This window comes from Tenebrio molitor, chromosome 5 (genome assembly GCF_963966145.1).
Source record: "Tenebrio molitor chromosome 5, icTenMoli1.1, whole genome shotgun sequence".
NCBI classification, from domain to species: domain Eukaryota; kingdom Metazoa; phylum Arthropoda; class Insecta; order Coleoptera; family Tenebrionidae; genus Tenebrio; species Tenebrio molitor.
Window position 1 is genome coordinate 20,437,048 of NC_091050.1, and position 22,413 is coordinate 20,459,460.

At 34.1% G+C, this 22,413-nt stretch overlaps 1 protein-coding gene across 2 annotated transcripts; it reads right to left on the reverse strand.

The window, feature by feature from the left end:
• Positions 1-1,658: 1,658 nt before the first annotated feature.
• LOC138131611 (probable multidrug resistance-associated protein lethal(2)03659) lies at positions 1,659-19,527 on the reverse strand. Of its 2 annotated transcripts, XM_069048722.1 has the most exons (9): positions 19,185-19,527; positions 7,423-7,534; positions 7,137-7,364; positions 6,654-7,084; positions 6,442-6,598; positions 5,161-6,381; positions 4,050-4,383; positions 3,845-3,995; positions 1,659-3,795 (listed from the first exon to the last, which is right to left on the reverse strand). In XM_069048722.1, the coding sequence occupies exons 2-9, from the start codon at positions 7,497-7,499 to the stop codon at positions 2,657-2,659; spliced, it is 3,738 nt and encodes a 1,245-aa protein (XP_068904823.1). In that variant the 5' UTR covers positions 7,500-7,534; positions 19,185-19,527; the 3' UTR covers positions 1,659-2,656. The 2 variants fall into 2 exon arrangements, with proteins under 2 accessions (XP_068904823.1, XP_068904824.1); XM_069048723.1 differs by lacking the exon at positions 19,185-19,527 and having other exon boundaries at positions 7,423-7,606.
• Positions 19,528-22,413: the final 2,886 nt, after the last annotated feature.

Sequence of the window (22,413 nt, forward strand, 5' to 3'; positions counted from 1 at the left end):
ATTAGCATTTATCAGTAGGATTATTGCTGCAGCATAAAATTCTATTTTTCAAGTGACAAGCATAAATTTACAACCAAAGCCGAATTCCACTAGAGTTTCTGTAGGACTATACTCCTCTGTTTCTTTTTCCGCCTTCGTCGCTTGTAGATAAATGTTTAACTTTTGCACAAAAAAGCTCCATTCCGTCTAACTTTAACTCTGAAGGTGGTTTTGCACTGTTCTGCATTTTGCTGTTTTTTTTCCCTTTAGGAATTCACTTTTCACTTTTCAAACTTGACTTTCTCGTTGAATTTGTCTTTTTTCCGACTGCGCCATGTTATGTCTTGGGATCGGGTCAGGAAACGGGAGCGTGAGCAATCACTACCAGTGCCCAGTCATTACTGTCTTTTTATTAACTCCCCACTATTTACATTATCTACAATACTATGACACTATTCTAATTCCTGGACACATTTTTTCAAATTTGTAAACAACACAAAATCTATTCTAGTTGCTCAAAATTTCCTCAATGCTGCTGCAGACACTGTCGATACCTTCTAGAAATGCCCACTTTTGCGTTCAGTAAAAAATTTCGGGTTTTTTCGTGACATACTCGCACTATCCTTTTTCTTAACTCTTTTTGGGTACCTGGTGGGGTCCAATAAACATTGTCTCGAAAGTTTCGAATGAGTATAAAGAAATCAAATGGATTCAAATCTGGGGATCTAGCGGGCCATCGAATAGCTCCATGAGCACCCATTCATCGTTCACCAACATAATTTAAGTGATTTAAAAATACAAAATTCATGTGTGCATTATGTGGTATGGCGCCGTCCTGATGAAACACGATTCTATTCAACACTGCTAATGGTATCTCATCCAGAAAGTTGCTTATTTCGTTTGATACCGTATGTTTCAAAAAATTTCTGGTCAAGTAGGTTTTTGTTTTGCAGGACCTACTTGACCAGAAATTTTTTGAAACATACGGTAATAAATAATATAATATTTTGTTTGATTCAGACTGCTATCAATAAAAAAGGGACCCACTAGTCCATTCTACCTCCAAAAATGCCACACCACACGTTAACACTAAATCGTCTTTGGAAATTTTCTTTCACAGCAACATTATTATTATTATTATCAAACTGTTTTGACAAATTAATATTCAGAGCTTGGTAATGGTAAGTTATTTTATTTTTTATGGTCTTAACGTGATTGACGTTTGGGTTTTAGGGACAAAGAATATTATGCGAGAACAACAGTGGCTATTATTTTGAATGGTGTAACTACGCTCAAGAAGTGCTGATCAAGTTTGCAATTCTAACAGGCAACTCTTCAAAAATAAAGTTTTCTTTTTGGGTTCAGGCAATGGCCTTTACATTTATAAGAGATGGAAAATGTGCGCGTGAGATCTGCGCATTGTGAGAGAACAGTTGACCGCTACACTTATTTCCATTGGTTTAACTCGTCGAAGTTATTTTACCTAACGGTCAACATCTTTGTTGTCTCACAGGACGCAGAATTACTTTACGCAGTGACGTCACTGTGCGACAAAGACCATCCTTATTTGTAAAGGTCCATTAACAATCGTTCCTATATTTCGATACATCTTATGAAGATGTCTAATTAATTTTAAAAATGTCAGTATAACGCAAAACCTAACTTTTTTGACGTTAAAAGACTGCTGTTATTCTGCCAAACAAAATTCCCTGAAACTGATGTCTTCCTCGTCGCACTTACGACATTTGCATTTGTTATCTTTGTTCCACAATAAACTCACGCCAGGAATGTAATGGCGCTACCTTAACACATAGTGTGTTGATCTAGTGACTTTAGTTAGAACAAACTTCTCTCTTGTTTATTTTGGTCACTTGATTTTTAAATTTTGTACATTTACTCTTTAATTTCTTGACTTTTGTTGAATGAGTGGGTATAGTTTTTTGCATTTTTATATTCAGAAGACAAATGTCTACAATACTGAATAAAAAAAAATGTACAGTGCTATTTGAAAAAAAGGAACTGATGTTCATCTGTCAAAAATTGGACGCAAGATTTTTTTTATTTAGTTGGTATTGAAATGTTTTCAAAATTATTTTATTTGATGTGTCATTTATTCAAATCGGATAAAAAATAAGCAAGATACAGCATCAAAGGTTTTTCGTCAGTCACCCTGTAGATATGCATAAAGTAGGAAAATGACTTAATGCTGATGTTGCCTAAAGAGTACAGTATAATCATTAGCATTTTCTTTTAAAACCCTACTAAGGCATTAGTTAATTGATCACTAAATAAAAAAATGAAGTATCCGGATATTTTTTAGCGGGAGTGTATTTAACTTTATTTCGTACACTTGGCACTTGCTTGGATTTTATAGGCAGGAAGCCGTAATATCTTGCGTTTTCTCGTTATCACTCGGGCTCAAAAACACACCTCAGCGCCCTTAATACATAAATAACTATGTATTAAAATTATACAGAATTTTTATTGTCTGTTTCAAAAACACAAAATATTTGAATTTATTTCTTAGAATGTTCTGAAGTCCTAATTTATTCCTATTTAAAATATGTCGTGATAACATAAAGAACTAGGACAAACAATACTGGTTAATAATGTTTTTACACACAAACTCGTCAAATAAACTACTATTAACTAGAAATTACACTAAATACATACTCTGCTACTTGTGTTCTAAACTAACATCAGAAACCTTAACCAATTTGGAGAATAGACTATCCACATTTCGCAACAAAGTCTGAGGATGACCATGTTCCACTACTTCACCGTCATCCAATACGAATATTTTATCACACGACAGAATAAATTTCATTCGATGTGCTATTTTAACCACCGTAGATGACGTTAAATAATTATCAATTAATTCACAAATCAAATTTTCAGTTTTAGGATCAACATGTTCTGAAATTTCGTCAAAAATTACAACTTTCTTGGGATTTAATAAAATCCGACCCAAACAAATTAATTGTTTTTGACCAAATGTGAAATCCGAATCTCTCACTTTCATTTCCAAGTTTGGAATTATTTCTTTTAAATCTAGTACTTTAACGACGTTCCATATTTCATCGTCTTTACACAATTTTTCAGGATCAATGTTTTCACGAAATGTTCCATCAAATAAAACGGGGTCTTGTGGAATTACTGAAATGTTGGATCTGAGAGTATCTAGAGATAGTGTTTTGATATCTATCCCATCTATTGAAATTTTTCCTTCAAACTCGTACAGTCGAAAAAGGACTGAAATCAATGAAGATTTACCGGCCCCTGTTCGTCCCACGATTCCAACTTTTTCCCCTGGTTTTATCAACAGAGATATATTTTTCAATAAGTACGATTTCTTATTGTTGAGAGATAAAGATACATTTTCGTATTTAATTTCTCCAAAAGTGACCCAATTACTTAATACCAAACCAGATTTGGATTCTTGCTTGATGTTTGTATACTCAAAAACTCGTTCCACTGATGTTATTTGGGTTTCAAGTTCGGCCCATTTGTATATCCCAAATTGCAGAGGTATGCTCATCACGAAAGCTTGTGACAGAGCCAGCCCCACATCACCAGGAAGAATTCCTTCATCAAAAATTAAAAATTGTAAAATGACAAAACCAATGAAAATAGACGTCATATTTTCTCCCATAAATACAAATGCTCTCATAGAGCAAACGTAAGAGTAAGAAGCGGAAGTATAGAGATTTTGGTGTTTATCAAATTTATCGATCAATAAATTTTCAGCTTGGAAAGCTTTGATTGTTGTTAGACCTTCTAATGTGGAGTCAAAATATGCAACTATGGGTCCCTTAGCTAAAAAATATAGTCGTATATTATAGGAAGGAATATTGTAATATTTTACTGGAAGCATCCATTCGTTTCAAAGCTGTGCCAACTTTCAAATAGTAACGTTTTAAGACTATGAAAACAATGAAAAATAATACCGTTGGAACCAAAAATACCGTGTTAATAGATGTTGTCAAGTATAAACTTCCAAGTGTTTCAAAAAGAATCTGTAACAAAATTTCGTACTTACTTAACGGAAATCTATTTTATCGGATCCTTACTGCTATAATATGGTGTACTACATAGGGTATGCGTTCGTCGATTGTTTCCAAATCTTTAGAAAATCTGTTTAAAATATTTCCTAGAGGATTGTTGTCAAAAAATTTCATCGTAGCATTAATGACTTGTCGAAACATCTGTTTATGCAAATTGACAGAGACTTTTCGCAAGAACAAGAAAAGAGCAAAAGCTCTACCTAGCGCTGTTATTGCAATTGCTATGATTACAACAGAGTAAATATATATGAAGCGGGTATTTCTTTCACGTATTTCAATGAATTCAGGATTGTCGTTAGTACCATTGTCATAATTGGAAATTTCACTCTGTAAATTTACCCTAGAATTGAAGAGTGTCATCATTAACCGATTTATTTAAACACAATATGATAAAAAAAAGAAATAAAAGCGATTATGGAAAACAAAACTTCAGAAGATATGGCTTTACTGAAACTATAGCAGAAAAAGTTCTTTACGGTATTCTTACTATTTTCTTCGTTCTCATTTTGAAACTATGAGTCTATCTTCAACATCTTTTTCTTATGTTCCAAAGTCGAAACAATTTTCTTAAATAAGATCAAAGTAAATATTGCAATTGATAAGTAATAATTTATTATTTTTTAGTAACCCGATATTGTTTCTTTTCGTCATAGATACAGATTGTGAAAAACAACTCATATCTCCCTTGGGATTTGTCAAATTTTTTCGCCCTCCACATTGTTGGCAACAAACTCATGAGAACGAAACTATAGCAACCACATATTCACGTAATCTTCCCCGCTAAATATTTTTAATAAAATTTTAACTTTTAAGTAGAGAGACTAAAAAATAAAATATTGTTTGCACCACGGGAGATATTCATGTTTTTCCCCTCGGTTGACTTATAATTCCTCTGGCCAAAGGTCCTCGGATTATAACCACGTCAACCTTAGGGAAAAATCATGTTCATATCTCCCTTAATGCCTAAATATCTATTAAGTTATACCCAATGTTTTTTTTTTTTAGTTTTTCACAGTCGCCCCTTATCTCCTTTTCAATGGAGCAGTTTATATTATATATTTTGATGGTTAAATAACATAATCGCATTATCGATATTGAAAGTATTTTGAGGACTTACCATTTACTTACAAGTTTGTCTTTATAACTTGTGGAAAACTGAGCTAGTATAGAAATGCAAAAGATAGAAACGAAAGCAAAACTGCTACCTCCCAGTTTAATATATTGTTGATAAACACGCCAAGATACAGCTCCTGATTTTTTGTCTTCTCTGTACACATTCACTCTGTTCTCTCTTTCATTTAGTAATTTGCCGTCTACATTGGTATTCTCTCCTTCTCTCTGGTCATTCACTCTTAAAACATTTTCAATAGGTGATTCGTTTTCGATTTCTTCAATTGCTTCGGTTGATGCCTTTATTGATACTATGGGGCCATTCTGATTCATATTGATAACATTATCAGCCTGACGGATGAAATTTTCATTATATGTGATTAGCACAACTAATTTATCAGCCAAGAACTTCCTAATACAATTTTTGAATATGAAATCGGCGACCAATGGATCTAGACTAGACAAACAATCATCTAGGAGATAAATATCACTTTCTCTGTAAATTGCTCTCGCTAAACTGATCCTGGTTCTTTGTCCTTTGCTTAAATTAATACCACGATCTGCCACAACAGTATCATCACCAAATTCAAACGAGTTGAAGTCGTGATGTAGGGCACACACTTTTAACACTTGCTGGTAACGTTGTACGTTGTATCTTTCCCCAAAGAGAATATTTTGTCTGATTGTCGAAGGAAACAACCACGAGTCTTGTGAAGCATATGATAGTCTACCTTCAATGAGTAAAGTACCCTCAGTTATTTCGTATTGTTTCAACAAAGTCATCACTAGAACACTTTTGCCAGAACCAGTATTTCCTGTTAACACTGTTAAACCTTTCTTAATGTCGAAGTTAACATCACTTAGAATTTTTTTATCAGCCAATATGACTGTAACGTTTCGTAAAGAAATGTGTGCTTCCTTCACTTCAGACTTATATTCTTCCATATTCCTTTCGTTACCAATTATTCTTAATAGTTTTTGAATTCTTTTGGCAGCCGCAATGAATTCTGACGTGTGGAACATTCCATACGGTATCAAAGTAACCAAGGTAAAAGTCACACCTTGAAAACAACCAACAACAAAGTACATAACTTCAGCTGTGATTGATTTTCCAGACCATACATAGGTCATTATTACCAAATATAATGTAAAGTGTTGAACTAATGTTGCTGAAACAGTTGTAATGTACAAGTGCATGAACATTTTGTACAAAGTGCGCATTTCATCCCTGTAAGAAACGATCCATCAATAAGTTTGTTAAAAAAGTAAAAATGTGTCGATATTGTACTTTCTAGTGTGATTGGTCGTTCTACTTAGATATTTGTCCCTGACATACATTTTTGTACTTCTGATAGTTGACAAAACCTTTTGGGTGCTGCGCATTCTTTTATCAGTTTTTTTGGATGTCTCCATCTTTAAACAAACAACTTTCCACACCGCATAAACTAAAACAATTTGTTACTTATCAATAGTTAAAGATATTTGTAGATCAAAACCTACCTTGCCATGGTACGTACAATGTATATGTGAAGAGCAAGACTAACATAGCAGAACCAATTTTTTGGTACATGCTGTAACAAATTATTATTGTCGAAAGAAATCCTGTCCATACGTCATTAAATAATTCAATAAAATAATCGAATGTCATAACGTCCTTCGTAATCAAAGTGGTGATTTTGCCAATTGGAGTGTTTCTCAGTTTGGCGGGATGCAGATTGAAAATTTCTCTGTACAACAAGGACGTCAATGCTGTACGCATTTTTATTGCCAGATTTCCGGTTGCCAAAAGGTAGTTGTGTCTGTAAACGGAATCGGTAAATGTGAGTACAATAATAAGTCCTCCATAGAAAGATGCTTCGATTTTAGTCAATTCGGTTTGACCCGGAATAAAATAGGAAACCAACTTTCCTATAACTATGGGCCGCACAACACTACAAATAAATGACTTCGTAAAAATTAATATTAATTTACAATCTAACATACGTATGAATCACTGATATTAGTTTGGTTGTTCCAAGTAAAATGTAATATTTCCCAAATAAATTCCACAGAAGTGAAAATACCGAACACTTGTTTTCATTTTTTTGTTCATTCCATTTTTGTAAAATGCGATTTCCCAATTTTTGGGAGTCTAGGTCGGGGAGAACTTCGTACAAGTCTTCTTCTTTTAGTTCTTCTTTGACGCCACTTTTAAATAGTTTCCAAGTGAAACTAAAATTTTAACTAATAATAAGTTTTAAAGAAATTTGTACTGAAAATATCTTAGTACAGGAATGTCACTTTGGAAAATATGTTAGCTGTTTGCCTGGGATTGATTGCTCTTTTTTGTTCTAAATAACTATCCATTGCTTGATTGTCGATGAACTCCAGATGCTAACTGCCTATTTTTAAAAGTTTTTTAAATTAAATAACGTTCAGATTTACATATTTGTGAGTCAATTTGAACAATGTTCAGTTTGACTTTTTTTGAAATGTTTTGTCGTTTGTACTTACGTGAGAGTCATACTGGTGACAATCTGACAAAAGCTTTAATAATTTACAATGTTTTTTATTTAGATTTACCTAAATATAAGTTTTGACAGAGCACTAGTTTTGTATTAACCTGTTGCAAAACAGTTACCTTCAAATTACAATTATTTAGCTACCATTACACGATATATCGTAGATAAATAGAATACTCACATATTTCAGATAAGCAATAAAGCAATGATTTACTTTACTGCATGCTCTGTGATAATAGTTATTTTTCTATTTTGCACGTTTAAATCACAGTCAGTGTCAAACGAGTTTCGAAAAGGAGTTCTTTTCGATACAGGTTTCAGAAACATTTACTTAAATTTTTAATGTTGGCAGTGACTCACAGTAAGTAGTTAGGTGATCACTGCACTTCACAACATTTTAAATTCAAAACTTGCAATTGTTCGTCTAGTTACCAGTGTTACCAACCCTTTCTATCTGCCAAATTAACTTTCTTAGCATTATGTTTTGAACTTTCTTTTAATTTAAAATTTAAAATAGGAGCAAAATAAAAAAAATATAGTATTACACTCGTTTGTCTATAGCGGCCTGGGTGTAGACCGAAAAATCCTATTGTTCTCATGATTGTGACATTTGGGGTTGTTTTCGGGGATTGCTGTTAGCAACTAACTGTCATGCTATCAAATATGTGACAACGTCATGTGCATCGTGACAATTTAGACATGCAGTCCACACACGTGTATCTGCAGAATGCATGCAGTCATGTGTAGTTGTCTAGTGATAAAATAATGATACTTTACTTTAATTGTAACTACAGTTTGGATATTCTAAATTGACAGAAGCTAAATGTTGGGCACTGGTTCGGTTGTGCAGGAGGGACAAAGTTTCGGCGCCGCGTTTTTTGAAAATATCTCTGTCAGTGGCGAGCGCAAATTCATAGAATAATTTGTCCAAAATTATATAGGTAATTATATTCAAAACTGCACAAAACTTAAAGTATGCTTTCCACTCATTTCCACCAAGAATGGCATGGATTAATTAAGCAAATATAATTGTTTTGTTATGGACCCATCTTTATCTGAAATGACCCGCTTAGGAAATAATGTACCTACTGCAAATCCAAGATTGAGATTATAATTTTAATATTATTCCAGAAATAGGTTTACAACTAACGGAACTTGTTGTTGCTGCATTTACCGCAATATCAGCTCTAATATGATAAAAAAGCCAGTTCATAAACATTAACAGCAAAATACTAAAAACCAGAAACACCAAACAGAACTAGCATCAACTAAATTAATAAAATTTTTGTTATTAAAGTTACTTTTAAACTGTGAGACTCTTGACATTGCACTTTGACAACTTCACTCAATTCATTACATTTGTTAGTGGGGTTATGATTATTTAGTGACATTCTCCCCTAAAGTGGCGCCGTGGAGATCACAGGCACTAAAGCTTCGCCCAGGCAGATGTAACGGGTGTTTTTTTAAATTTGGCGTCGAAGTAGATGTTGCACTGTCGATTGTGAACGAACTATACAGGTTACGGATCACGGATCAGCTGTTTAAATCTTACGCTTTTACACGAGTGGTGCGCTCTCAATCGACTCTCCAACGCCTACTTCGACGCCAAATTTAAAAAAACACCCTTTATGTATAGTGAAATATGTCAATCATCAAGAAAGCGGTGGTCAAAAGAAATCGAATGAGAACTGTCGAGCAGCTTTTCAACTTCAAATTTGAAGTTTTTAGGAGTAATTTGCGTTTACATTGGTTTAGTATAGGGCTACGATTAACTCGAGTTTCGAGGAATTTGGGTTGCATACTTTGAATCAGGACCTTCTAAATAGTGTTCGGTAAATAGACGGCCATCGCTTTAGGAATGGTAGTGGTTACTATAATGGAGTAAAATCTCTTGTTAAATTTTTCCCAGCTACTTTCTTGTAGATGCTAGAGGCATCAAAAATTACCCAATCAGGGTTCAGGTCGAGATTGTGATTTGTAATAATGAATCCAAGTTAGCTGAGAAAAAAACTTTATAGCGACTGTCAGTGTGACAAGTTTGATTAATTGAAAGCAGTGGGGTTCGTTCATTTGGTTTGGTCTTAAATTGCAAAAATGGCCGGAAATTACAACTTTAGTGATTTAGCTGACATGCACCTTATCTATGGTGAAGTTGGATGCAACAGCAGAGCTGCAGTGAGGTTATATCAAGAAAGATTCCCTAATCGCCGCGTTCCCCATCGTAGTGTATTTTCCAATGTTAATCGTCAGCTTCGAGAATTTGGAAATTTGAGGCCAATCAATGTGGACAGAGGTAGACCTGCGGCAGTTAATGCCGTGGTCCGAGACGAACAAATATTGGAAATGGTAGCTGCTGACCCAACTCTTAGCGTGCGCGAAATTGCGCATAGAATCCATGTTCCAGCCACCACTGTATGGACAACAATATCTAAAGAACGTCTGCACCCATATCATATTAATCGCGTCCCAGCTTTATTGCCTGAAAATCTTCCGAGAAGGCGGGAGTTTTGTAAATGGCTGTTGCAAAGGAATAATGAAGATCCACAATTCACATTTAACCTTTATTTTTCAGACGAAGCAAACTTTTCGAGGAATGGGGTGTTAAATCTAAGAAATTAGCATTATTTGTCAGTAGATAATTCACATGTTACTAGAATATCAAATCAGCAGCAGCGATTTTCGTTGAATGTTTGGGCTGGGATCTTTCAAAATTCCTTAGTTGGTCCCTTCTTTATACCCAATCCTCTAACCGGAGATTTTTTACGAAACGAGTTAGAACATTTCTTAGACGAACTGCCTTTGCAACAGCGATTCAGTATGTGGTATATGCAAGATGGAGCACCTCCTCATGCACACCGAGCTGTTGTGGAATTTTTGATAACAGATTTCCGCAAAGATGGATAGGCCGACATGGTCCATTTCCGTGGCCCCCCAGGAGTATGGACTTATCTCCCTTAGATTTTTATTTCTGGGGTCATGTGAAGTCAATTGTTTATGCTACCGATGTTCCGGATGTGAATGAATTGCGAAATCGAATATTACTGGCGTCTGATCAAATAAGAAATAATGTAGATGTTTTTGAAAATCTGAGAACAGGATTATTGCGACGGGCCCGACTATCCAGCTTGATGGTCGCCGATTTGAGCATTTATTATAAACTTTCATGTACCTTACATTCATATTAAATTAAATTGCATTCGTCATCGAAATTATTGTTTGATACGCCACAGAAGTTTGACGGACGTTTGCCGTCAAATGTGACATTTTTCCAAACAGAGTACTTGATACAACAAAATAGGCGCTAATGAAACCTACTCTCTCAGTGGTCATTTTTAAACTCCAATCGTTCTTCAACTTGCAATAAAAACAAAAAAGCAAATACACAGTATATTTTCTTTGGACTCTGTGAAGTAGCAGTGAAGAGATGGCCGTCTATTTATCGAACACTTTCCACTCATTTCCACCAAGAATGGCACGGATTAATTAAGCAAATATAGGTAAATTGTTTTGTTATGGACCCATCTTTATCTGAAATGACCCGCCTAGGAAATAATGTAAGTACTGTAAATCCAAGTTTGAGATTATAATTTTGAGGGTTGGTAACGCTGGTAAATAGACGAACAATTGTAAGTTTCGAATTTAAAGTGTCGTGAAATGCGCTGATCACGTAGCAACAACTCACTGCCAACATTAAAAAAAAGTAAATGTTCCTGAAACGCGTATCGAAAAGAGCTCCTTTTCGAAACCCGTTTGAGTGTTATACTGATTGTGTTATAGGTGCAAAATAGAAAATAGTATATTATGATACAAATTTATAAGGAAGCCTTTAAAGCAAGCGTGACGAGTTTAAGACTACGACGCGTAGCGCAGTGTTTTTAACGTTTTCAAAGGCCCTTATGAATGTGTATCATACGCAATTTTTTATTAAGCCTGTACTACAATCTGAAAATTATAACAAAAAAATTGAAATACCTTTTCCAAAGTAATCTGTGTTGATTTCTATATCGTTGATATAGAAATGTTCAATTGTTGTTTCGTTGCCATGTATATTTGTTATAAATTGTGTATAAATCATTGTTCAAAATGTAGGTGAACTTGTTACCTTAGCAACCTTTAAAGCTTTAGTGTTTTAAAGGCCCTTTTTCGCACGCATTTTAGTGTCAAAAACAGGGATTATGATTCAGGTATAATAAAAAATAATTATACAGTTCTTGGACAATGGAAAAAATTAACAAGTCATTTTGTGTGATTAACCAATCTCAATTGTTTCGTAACCATGAGAATTTTAATTTTGATTATTTAATTTTTTCTATAACAATGTAACTTTTTTGACAAGGCTCCGTTTCTATCACAACAAAAATTTTCGCTTTTACCCATAGGTAGGTATACATTTAGATGGTTACTTTATTCCAAATTTTAAATCAATTTGTAACACTTTTTCGTAAAAAATCAAATAGAAAAAACGTTTTATTTAACAAACTATGCTACGTGTTAAAATTAACAGACGCATGTTAGATACACCCTGTATAACAATCATAATTAATTCGCTTAGTAATGTATATCATTAATAACTAAAATATATACAAATAATAGATCTCTTATTTAATAGTCGTAGATAATAGTGTATTATTATATTATACGAGTTTAATAAGACACTTTATCATCACACGAATGTGTAATCATACGTCTTATTAAACGAGTGTAATATGCTGTTTTATCTATTTTGCTTTACTAATTCCTGGAATTTCGGCTGTTCCAGTTTTCATGTTAGTCTAGGGAATTTTGTATGGGTTGATATCAGACATTGACGATTTGTATTTAAATTTGAAAATATCCTAATAATTGTGAAACAAATTCAATAATAATATCTGTCATTCCTGTGCTAAATGTTTAAAATGTTATATTTACTAAATTTACTTCGCAGCTTGACACTTTACCTTGACGCCTGATCTGAAACGGCTGATGTTGCCAGTATAAAAGCTAAAACTTACTAAAAACAGTTTAATAATACGATCCATTATTAAACTGTTTTCGATATAATAATGAGCCCATTAGTAACGCAAAGTAATAAAATATAATTGTGCCCTGTAGAAGATTTGATAAACCACAAAGTAAATGTTTAAAATGATAAAATGCTAATTATTCATTATCAAAAAAGTAGCAATTAACTTAAAAGCGTATGCAACGATGTAATTAACTGGAAGCAACAATAAACGAATAATACTGGAAAATTTAGCAGTATTAAGCGTTCACGATCTTTTTGAGACCGAGTTGGCTATGAATGATCATCTTGTGATTTTGTTGGCAGTACCTCGGTGATAATTGTGATAACTAAAAAAGGACATTGACCCTTTTTGTGTTAGGTTAGGTCGTTTTCAGTTTAAGGTTATATTTTCTAAATAGGTACACTGTTGCCGGATCTCTTAAATCTGATCTGTCCTTTTTAAATTTGAAGTTTTTTCTAGTTGTAAATCCCCTCACCTTCTCCGCTCCACCTCCACTAATTCGTCTGAGTATATCCTCACCTTCGCTGCTTCACCCCCAAAAAAACCAACCCCTACTACAATTTTCAACACTGTTAAGTAAAAAACCAGTTTTTTCGATTTGGAAATTACTTCACATTCGTACCTACATAGTTGCCATACTTATCCACAATCATTTTGAATCACCCAATAGCATCGTTCAATGAAAATGTTTTGTCGTAACAAAATAATTTTGGCAATTTTGACTTTTTCTTTGAAGGAAATTAATAGTTATTTATGTGACGCGCTTAGTAAATTAATCTTTACGGGAGCGCTGGCACTTGTGGGACGAGTGACGTAAGGAACGAGTCTCGATACGCCAGTAAGACCATATAAACATACATACAAACTTTTATTTCCACCTTCACCTGCCTTATGGTTACGATATGGTTACAATTAAAAAAATTATAGAAACAAAAAGCAAAACCAAATCTTTAAAAACAATTATTATTTGTTTGTCACCAGAAACCGCATAGCCTCCAATCTAACCAAATTTATGACAACCTAGTCACGAATAGGTATCCCTAAACCCTAGGGAGTAATATACAGGGTATTTGGGGTATAAGGTAACAAATTTCTCCCGTGTAAAGAAATAGACAAAATAAAACTTTTATTCTAGTAATATTTTTTAGTACATACAATGGCCGGCAAAAAAAAATTAGCCATCACTTTTGTGTCACGTCAAAATCCAAATGTGTAATTAATGTTTTTTTGACACTGACATTTAACTTTTTTTGTCGGCCATTGTAGGTGTTACACTTTTCTAATAATCATTTTTTCAATTTGAAGAACCACTGTTTGAGATTCACCGGAATTCTAAATTATAAAGGCGGCAGCTAGGGCATTTTCCTTTACAAATCTTTATTAGCTTGGTATTAGTAATTAGTAATTACGTGTTTACAGATATGAACAGTGGCTCTCAAACAGTAGAAACAGAGTTTAGTTCAGCGTAATAAAAAAAGCAAATTGAAAAAAATGTCACTAAGAAAAATTGTTCATTTAAGCTAGCTGTGCATCTCAGAAAAGTTTGTTACCTTAAACACCAAACACCCTGTATTTTTGACACAATTATAATAACCAAATTAAGTTAGGTGGAAAAACAAATGACAAATAATAACATATGAGATTGCACAGAGATGCCACCAATGTTTAGCGCAAAATGGAGCGCTGTTTGAGCATAGACGATAGTAGGGTTTTTTTTTACTTTTTCTTTGTATTTTTGGTATGTAAGTGTATACTTGTGATACACTGTTTTCAGAATAAAATTCTCTATCAGAATTACTAAAAAAAATTATGTGTTCCCATTTGATTTTTTTGACAGTTTTGCTTTGAAGCCCTTGGCGCTATACCTGAATTTATTAAGCCCTTTTCAAGCCTATTCACAACCACTTAATTTGGTGTATAAATAATTAAGGGTAAATAAGGGAGTTAAGGACTCGTCTTGTTTTTTGGGGACACCTGTAAAATTACCAATTGATTTTACATTTATTTTATATCGTGAAACAGAATACCACAAAAACTCTCAGAACTTTCTGGACACCCTAATAATAACATCAATTAGTTTCGCAGAAACCAGATATGGGAGTGAGATACAATGAATGAAGATTAGAAATCAACTAGAACGGTTTTGGGAAATTACAATCAATGTTTGTTTTATTAATCCAGCAACAAATTAAGTAAGTAGGTATGTATATTCGGTCTCGTCCGAACAAAAATCTAAATTTAAACATTCAAATTACGGCGGAGAGAAACATGACATTACATGAGTTCGTGTGTAAAATGTTTGTTTTTTTTTGGCAAGAGTGGAGCATTTTAAAGGCCAACGAGTGCCAAAAAAGGCCCAATTTACACAAGAACGAGTTGAATACAAGGTTTTTTTGTTCGACGAGCCCCTTAAAGGCTGAAAATCTTCAAAAATAACTTGATGTTTTGTTTTGACAAGTTGTGTCATTTATCAAAATCCGTTCACACAAGAGAAAATTCTCAAATTTTAACAGTGTCGAACAAAAAAATAGTTTTAAAACATTTTCATTCATCATTCGTTCCTTGGAGCCTTCGAGGTCGAGGGAGACTCCACCAGTGTCCACCGTTCTCAATTATCTGTGGTCTGGCGCAGTACACAAAATAAAGCCACGCCACCCATAAATGGGGTTATAGACCGTTGACAAAATATGTGACATGTGAAAAAACATCCTTTTAAGTCTGATCAATAAAATTTAACGCAAATGTTGAATTTGCTCCCGTCAACTATTTGACACTCACCGACACCGAGTGTAAATATTTTGTAAACTGCGCTCAATAATGTCAGGGCGGATTTGTTCCATTTCAGCGCGAATTTTCTGCCGTAAATTTTCTGAATTGTTTGGTCTATTAAAATAAACCCTCGATTTTAAATAACCCAACCGAAAAAAAAATTACGTCAAAAAGTAAATTAAATTTTTCAAGTAAAATTTGCAATTTTCTCAAAAAAAATTGTTATGTCAGGTAACTTTTTTTTTCAGTAATCGTTTAGATAGTAGGAAGGTCTTCAGAGAGAGAAGAAAAAAGTGGGGATTGTCATTTAAAAAAATTGGAGATGACACGTCATTGCGCTAAAACCAAAGACGTCATTTAATCAAATTTCACGTCACAAGCTATCATTTTTCGAAATAAAATCGACCTGTCCGAGCGACTTTCTTAAAAATATCACATAACGCTATTATGAATTTTGTTGCGAACTTTATGATCACACTGTATATGTAACACAAGGTAGGATCAATAAATATTTCTTTTCTCATAATTTTTTGTTTCTGACTTTTCCTCCAAGGGAAAATCCATAACCAGGATTGCACCAAAAAAGTTGAAAGTTGAAATATAAAAATTCACCCCAAAACCGTGAGACGTATTCTACTATAAGTTCATTTACACTAAATTTCTACCAAAATTCCTGCATATCCTTCCAGAACTTCTTTCGATTTCTGATCGCCACGGTTGTGATTCTGTGGGTTAAATTGGCCAAAATCCCGTAAATGTTACACAAGTACGATAAATATAGAGGAAAGCTATCGTTGTACTAATGTCGAGCTTATTACGCTTTTCAAAACGCTTTACCATACAAAATCATCATGTTGTAAAATAGCAACAAACTTAATTCACTATTTTAGAACTTGACAAATCTGTAAAACTTAAAATTTCCAATGTAAACATTCGATATTGTGTGCTGTTGTTTTCAATATAACCAATTTTGTCAAAGGCTTCGTTAAAATGAAGGGGGAAAATGTTAACAAAAATTATGAAAATTTTCTGAAATTGATGACTTTTTGTACATAATAAAATATTCAAATTTATTTTCCCAACACACTGTATATCTCTTCTTACAACACACAATAACCGATCATTTAAAAAAAAATAATTTTGGTGCCTGTTTGTGAATAGTCCACGTTTACATTATTATTAGGTTTTGCTAACTTTAATTTATTTAGATACCTACTGCTCTAAATAATAAGGATACACGCTTTTATTTATTTAAATTAAGGAGATATTCATGTCTAGAAATTTTAAAATACCCCTCATGTTATTATAATCCTCGCTGCGTTCGTGCAATAAACTTACACTCGGAATGAAAAGATGCACTTTAGTTCCTCGTCACATTGACATTAGGTATACAGGCTGATTCACATAGCCCGTTCATTAGAAACTTTTTGATTTCCCAAATCATATTAATATGAAAATTGGTAGTTGACTATAATCGACTACTCCAAGTTCAAATGAAATATTTTCAAAATGGCGGCACTTCCGGAAATACCGGAAATCGACGCCATCTTTGTTTTTTTAAATAGAAAGGCCTCATTTTGACTTCACATTTCGATTCTACATTAAGTTTTGAGTTTAGTACGTCTTTTTGTCAATACTTATCTGTCATCGTTTTTGACCTGTCATCTTTTTTGCAAAAAAGTGAGGTTGCAGGGCTTCATTAAAAAATTTATAATTCCTGAACCATCAGAAACAAATAATTTATTTTTACTTTACTGACTTGCCAAAGATTTGGCTGCTTTTTTGCGCTATCAACGACATTTTTTTTATGTTTCATACGCCTACTGCAATTTTTTAAAATTGATAATCAAAAAATGTCGAAAACTTCATTTTTTAAAAGGCAACAACGATTTCTGGTACTAGATATAAATGTACAATCAAATTTTAAGGCCACTTTTATCAACATTATGTATGCCTATTTGCAGCCGTTTAGGCGTAATTTCAATTTTTTGAATAAAATATTTTTTTTATAAGCAATTGTTTTATTTGAATTTTTATTCAAAAATAGCATTAGATAACAACATAACAATAAAAAATAAGCAAATTAACAAAAAAATATTTTAATGTAAATGATTTCATTGAAAATATTTTTTTGTTAATTTGCTTACTTTTTATTATTTCGTTGTTATCTACTGTTTATTACATGTGATTTTTGAATAAAAATTCAAATAGTTTTATTAAACAATTGAATAAAATTGAATTTGAATAAAAATTCAAATAGTTTTATTAAACAATTGTTTAATTGTTTGATAAAAAAAAAAGAATGTTTTACTCAAAAAATCGCCAAAACAGCTGGGAATAGGCATACAGAATGTTAATAAAAGTAGGCTTAGAATTAAATTTTACAATTATATCTAGTGTCACAAATGGTGGTTGCCATTTAAAAAAATGAAGTTTTTGACATTTTTTGATTAGCAATTTTGAAAAATTTCAGTAGGCGTATGACACATAAAAAAAAATTCACTAAAGATCGGCCAGATCTTTAGGAATTCAACTAAAATAAATCAATTATTTATTTCCGATGGTTCAAGAGTTATAAATTTGGTAATGAAGCCCTGCAACCTCGCTTTTTTGCAAAAAAACGATGACAGATAAGTGTTGACAAAAAGACGTTCTAAACTCAAACTTTAACGTAGAATCGAAATGTGAAGTCAAAATGAGGCCTTTCTATTTAAAAAAATAAATATTTTATTTGAACTTGGAGTAGTCGATTATGGTCCACTACCAATTTTCATATTAATATGATTTGGGGAAATCAGAAAGTTTCTAATGAACGGGCTACGTGAATCAGCCTGTATATAATTTTATTACTTAGGGCCGGTTTCACCAACGCCAGTTAAAGTTACTGTAGGTTAAAATATACGAAAATATTGTTGTAACACATCATTTCTTCTTGCACCGTTTTGGCTCAAAGCGAATATAAAAAACGTCACGATATATTCGCTAAAATTATACACATGAATTTAGCTGTTAAATTCAATTTATTAAAGAATACACAACCACATTATAGTTATACACCAGAAAGTTGTTTGGAAAATGACAGTTACAAGTTATATTTTGATAGAACAATTTTAACTGACATTCATATTAAGCATAACAGACCAGACATTATAATTTTAAATAAACAACAAAAGCAAGCATATCTTTTAGATATAGCTGTTCCAAATTCACACAATATAACACAGACATATAACACAAAAATTAATAAATATTTAGAGCTCTCCGTTGCTATGAGAAATCTTTGGTGTTTAGAAAAAAATTCGATTTTACCACTTGTAATTTCAGCAACGGGAATAGTACCGCAATCTCTTTTTAAAAATTTAAAAATTCTGGATTTAGATAACACATTGGTAGTTGAAATTCAAAAAGGTATATATATATATACTCATGTCACATCGTTAGGAAGTTCCTTAACATTAACACAGAACATAATACACAAAAAAGTCAAAATGCGGAGGCGAGACGCCGGTAATTATGTTGATAAGCACTGCACTATTACTTGATAGTAATATCCGTAATGGTGTATGTACTCCGGCAAAATTGCCGTGCCGCCGGGTGGAGGTGGGATAGTAGACCAAAGTAACGAAACGTTTTAACCTACAGTTAACTTTAACTGGCGTTGGTCAAACCGGCCCTAAGTCATTTTATTTTTCACATTATTAGAAATTAGAAAAGCTTTTATCATTAAATTAAACTGCTGAACTAATGTTTCTTACCAGAAAACAGAAGTTGATAGAAAGTTTGCCTTTTCTCCAAGTTGAGATTTTTGTGTTCTAACCACTTCAATCCTGTTTAGATCGTCTATACCGTTTAAGACGTTTTGTGGTTATTGAACAGGTACTTTAACCAGGTTTACTGATGAGGCACAACTACAAACTACAAAAGTTATTCATAGAATGATAATATATGACATATATATGGTCGTAGAAAATAACTAATATCGTTTGTACTTGTAGATAGAAAAGTAAAAAAACAAGGTAGGAATGGAGTTGATAAAAAACACATAAAAAAGAATATTAGCAACATCATTTAGTTTTGTAGAAACCAGATGTGTGAGTGAGGGAGAATGAATGAGGATAACAAATTAATCAGGAAGGTTTTGGAAAGTTCAAACAAATGTAGAACAATTCTTAGAAGTAGCAGATCAACCGAATTTCAGGTGAATGGCATTACAAAGGTCAAACTCTTTACGTAAAAACGTTTTAAGGCCAATTTAGGTTTTAAAATAATGTGCATATGTTTCATTTCGTTTCTCTTTGTCTTCTTGTTGCACCATTACTATTGTCTAAAGTCAGAAATGTAGTCATTTTCAGATTTGTAATCGAACAAGGAGTTATGAAAATTCAGTGTGGTCTTAACAAACATCAAATCTCAAATATTCAAGTTCTGGTAGAAAAACCTATTCCACGAAAAAATTCTAGAAATAATGGAAATGCTATCGTAATTGGTTAAAATAACCAATATACAATCTAAGAGAGTTGATTGCAGGGGGTGAAAAAGTGTTCGACAATAAACGAATAAAGTGGAACCAATACAGAGAACTCAGTCGCCTGCGACGATTTCAAAAAAGATCTAAGATCACAGGAAATCACCTCCTCCAAGGTCACTATGCCCAATTACCCAGAATTAGAGGCTGCTCGAGACGGTCGGCGTCTAAGTCTCCAGGGACCAAAACGGCGTTTATCAACTAAACACAAGTTAGCGATTCGGTGTGAATGGTTAAAGTACCGAAATTCTTCGAGGCGGGTCACCTCTGCCAGAAATGGAGTCACGCGAAAGAGTTTGCCTAGGCGACACTTCGCTGCCTCAGGTGCGCCAGGCAGCATTTGACATAGGACTGCGTGAACGCCCCTCCCCCTCAAAGCTGCGAAATGAGCGAACTACGAAGATAAACATCCTTTAAGTTTCCGGGGATGTCCCGCGTGGCCCTGACCTGAGACAAGCAGGCAATCGCAACTAAAAGCTTCAGCCGTCGAGAAAACTGCGCCCCAAAGCCCAACCTGACCTGACCTGACCTGATGGAGGATGGCGACGAAATAAAGGAGCTATACAGGCACAGCAGTATAGTGCAGCATATCAAAGCACAAAGGATTAGGTGGCTGGATCATGTTGGTAGGATGGCAGAGCAGAGACATGCGAAGAGAGCGCTGCTGGAGGGAGAATGAGGAAAGAAGACGAGGGGAAAACCGAAGAAGAAATGGCTGGAGGCGGTAACAGCAGACCTAAGAATGCTGGGCGTAACCGACTGGAGGAAAGCGTCACATGACAGAAACCTATGGAGACAAATTGTTAAGAGGAGTTGTAACGAAGTGGACAGCGTGGTATAGAATTTTGAGACTAAGCCATGGGTCTAAATGGCCTGTAGTGCTAGAATATATAAAACTCAAGAAGTGGACAAAGAGTCCAAAATTACAACCTGGCAAACCAGGCAAACAGGAAAAAAGAAGAAAATTCCTTCTCCTGCGGAAACTCCTAGAAGGAATAGCGAACACCACTACCTACGCCACCGTACCGCCAAACCTAGCCAGGATGTCAACGGGTTTGCGAAAATAATCAGCACGCTCTGGATAGTCTTCTCGGAGACGAGATCGACGCTGAAGCAAATGCGCCAATTTGCAGAGCAAACACATGCTGTCACAAACTGGGTGAGTTCGCTTCATGGCCAACAATAAACTCAGACCCTCAGGTAGCCGCTTGGAACGCCAACGGCCTGGCCGACTTTAAAAGGAAAGAACCAAAGTAAATAAACAGTATAGGTATGCTAGACTCGCACAGTGACACTGCGCATGTCTAGGGCTGGCAGTTTGTTACGTCACTGGTGGAAAGCAAAGCCCCAGACTCGTCCTCTGTGCGTATGGTTCAAATGTAATTTCGGCAAATTACAACAAATAATGTTAAGGAATTAAATTATGCCATAATAAAATCATCTGAAACATTGTATATTACACTATAAGTAATAAAAATGCCTGATTTTTCAACGAGCAATACATGATATATACGCACGAGCGCGAGTGAGTGAGGATAGTATTGCGAGTTGAAAAATCGCACTTTGATCACGAATTGTGTACCTATACTATTTTTTTCAACGTTGCTTATGAAAATGAGTCTAAATTTTAAATTTCTTTATAATTATTTTACTCCCCTATTTTTTTAATCTTCCGGAACTGGAGTTTCAATTAATGCAAATAACAGTGTTTTAAATTTTTATATTAATAAGTAGGTAGTAGATTGTTAATGTAGTAGATTGTTAAATAAATTTTTCTCACTAGTGAGTTTACTGTAGTGACCCAGTTTAAAATTTAAATTTAAGTTTCCGGTACCGCCACAACAGCGCGCCCAATGTGAAGGTACTAGCGGCTAGACTGGGAACTACTAGCGGAAATATAGCGGGGAGAAAACGGGCTCGCGCGGGTGGTTGAAGGGGGTAGTTCACTTTTGTTTGGTTTTTCGAAACGAACAGACCTTGCGAAGAGCGATCCAATATTCCAAAAATCTGTAAGTTACATCTGAACCGATTACACTACCGTTCCGAGGAGATATTTTGTGTCCCCGTGAAGAATTCAACGTTTTTAATTCACCTGGGTAATTTCTCCCACTTTCGTTGTTTTTTTTTTGTGTTATGTTTTGGGACCAGGACCACGTGGTAAGGGTATGTTGTAGATTTCATTTTGTTGCATGCTGTTTCTTTAAGAGGCGTCCATTCGTTAATTTTAAGCGTTATCTTTCTCCCGGGAGGTTCTTTTTTGTAATCTTGTAATTTCGGAAATTAGGAGCCGTCGTCCGAACCGCGAGCGTCCATTTTGTTTTCTTTTTTTTCTTCACTAACATTTTACTTTAACGGCACTCGACCCGCCATCCTTTTTGTTTAACATTACCAGCGATTATTGTATTCGTGATTTATGTTGTTTACTGATATTTGAGCCATTTAAAGTGGTTCTATTCTAT

Coding starts and splice junctions, on each gene's coding strand:
- LOC138131611 (XM_069048722.1), bottom strand. CDS start 7,499: ATGGATAGTTATTTAGAACAAAAAAGAGCAATCAATCCCAGGCAAACA. Junction 7,085..7,136: donor CTAATATCAGTGATTCATAC/GTATGTTAGATT, acceptor ATTTATTTGTAG/TGTTGTGCGGCCCATAGTTA. Junction 6,599..6,653: donor ATTGTACGTACCATGGCAAG/GTAGGTTTTGAT, acceptor AAATTGTTTTAG/TTTATGCGGTGTGGAAAGTT.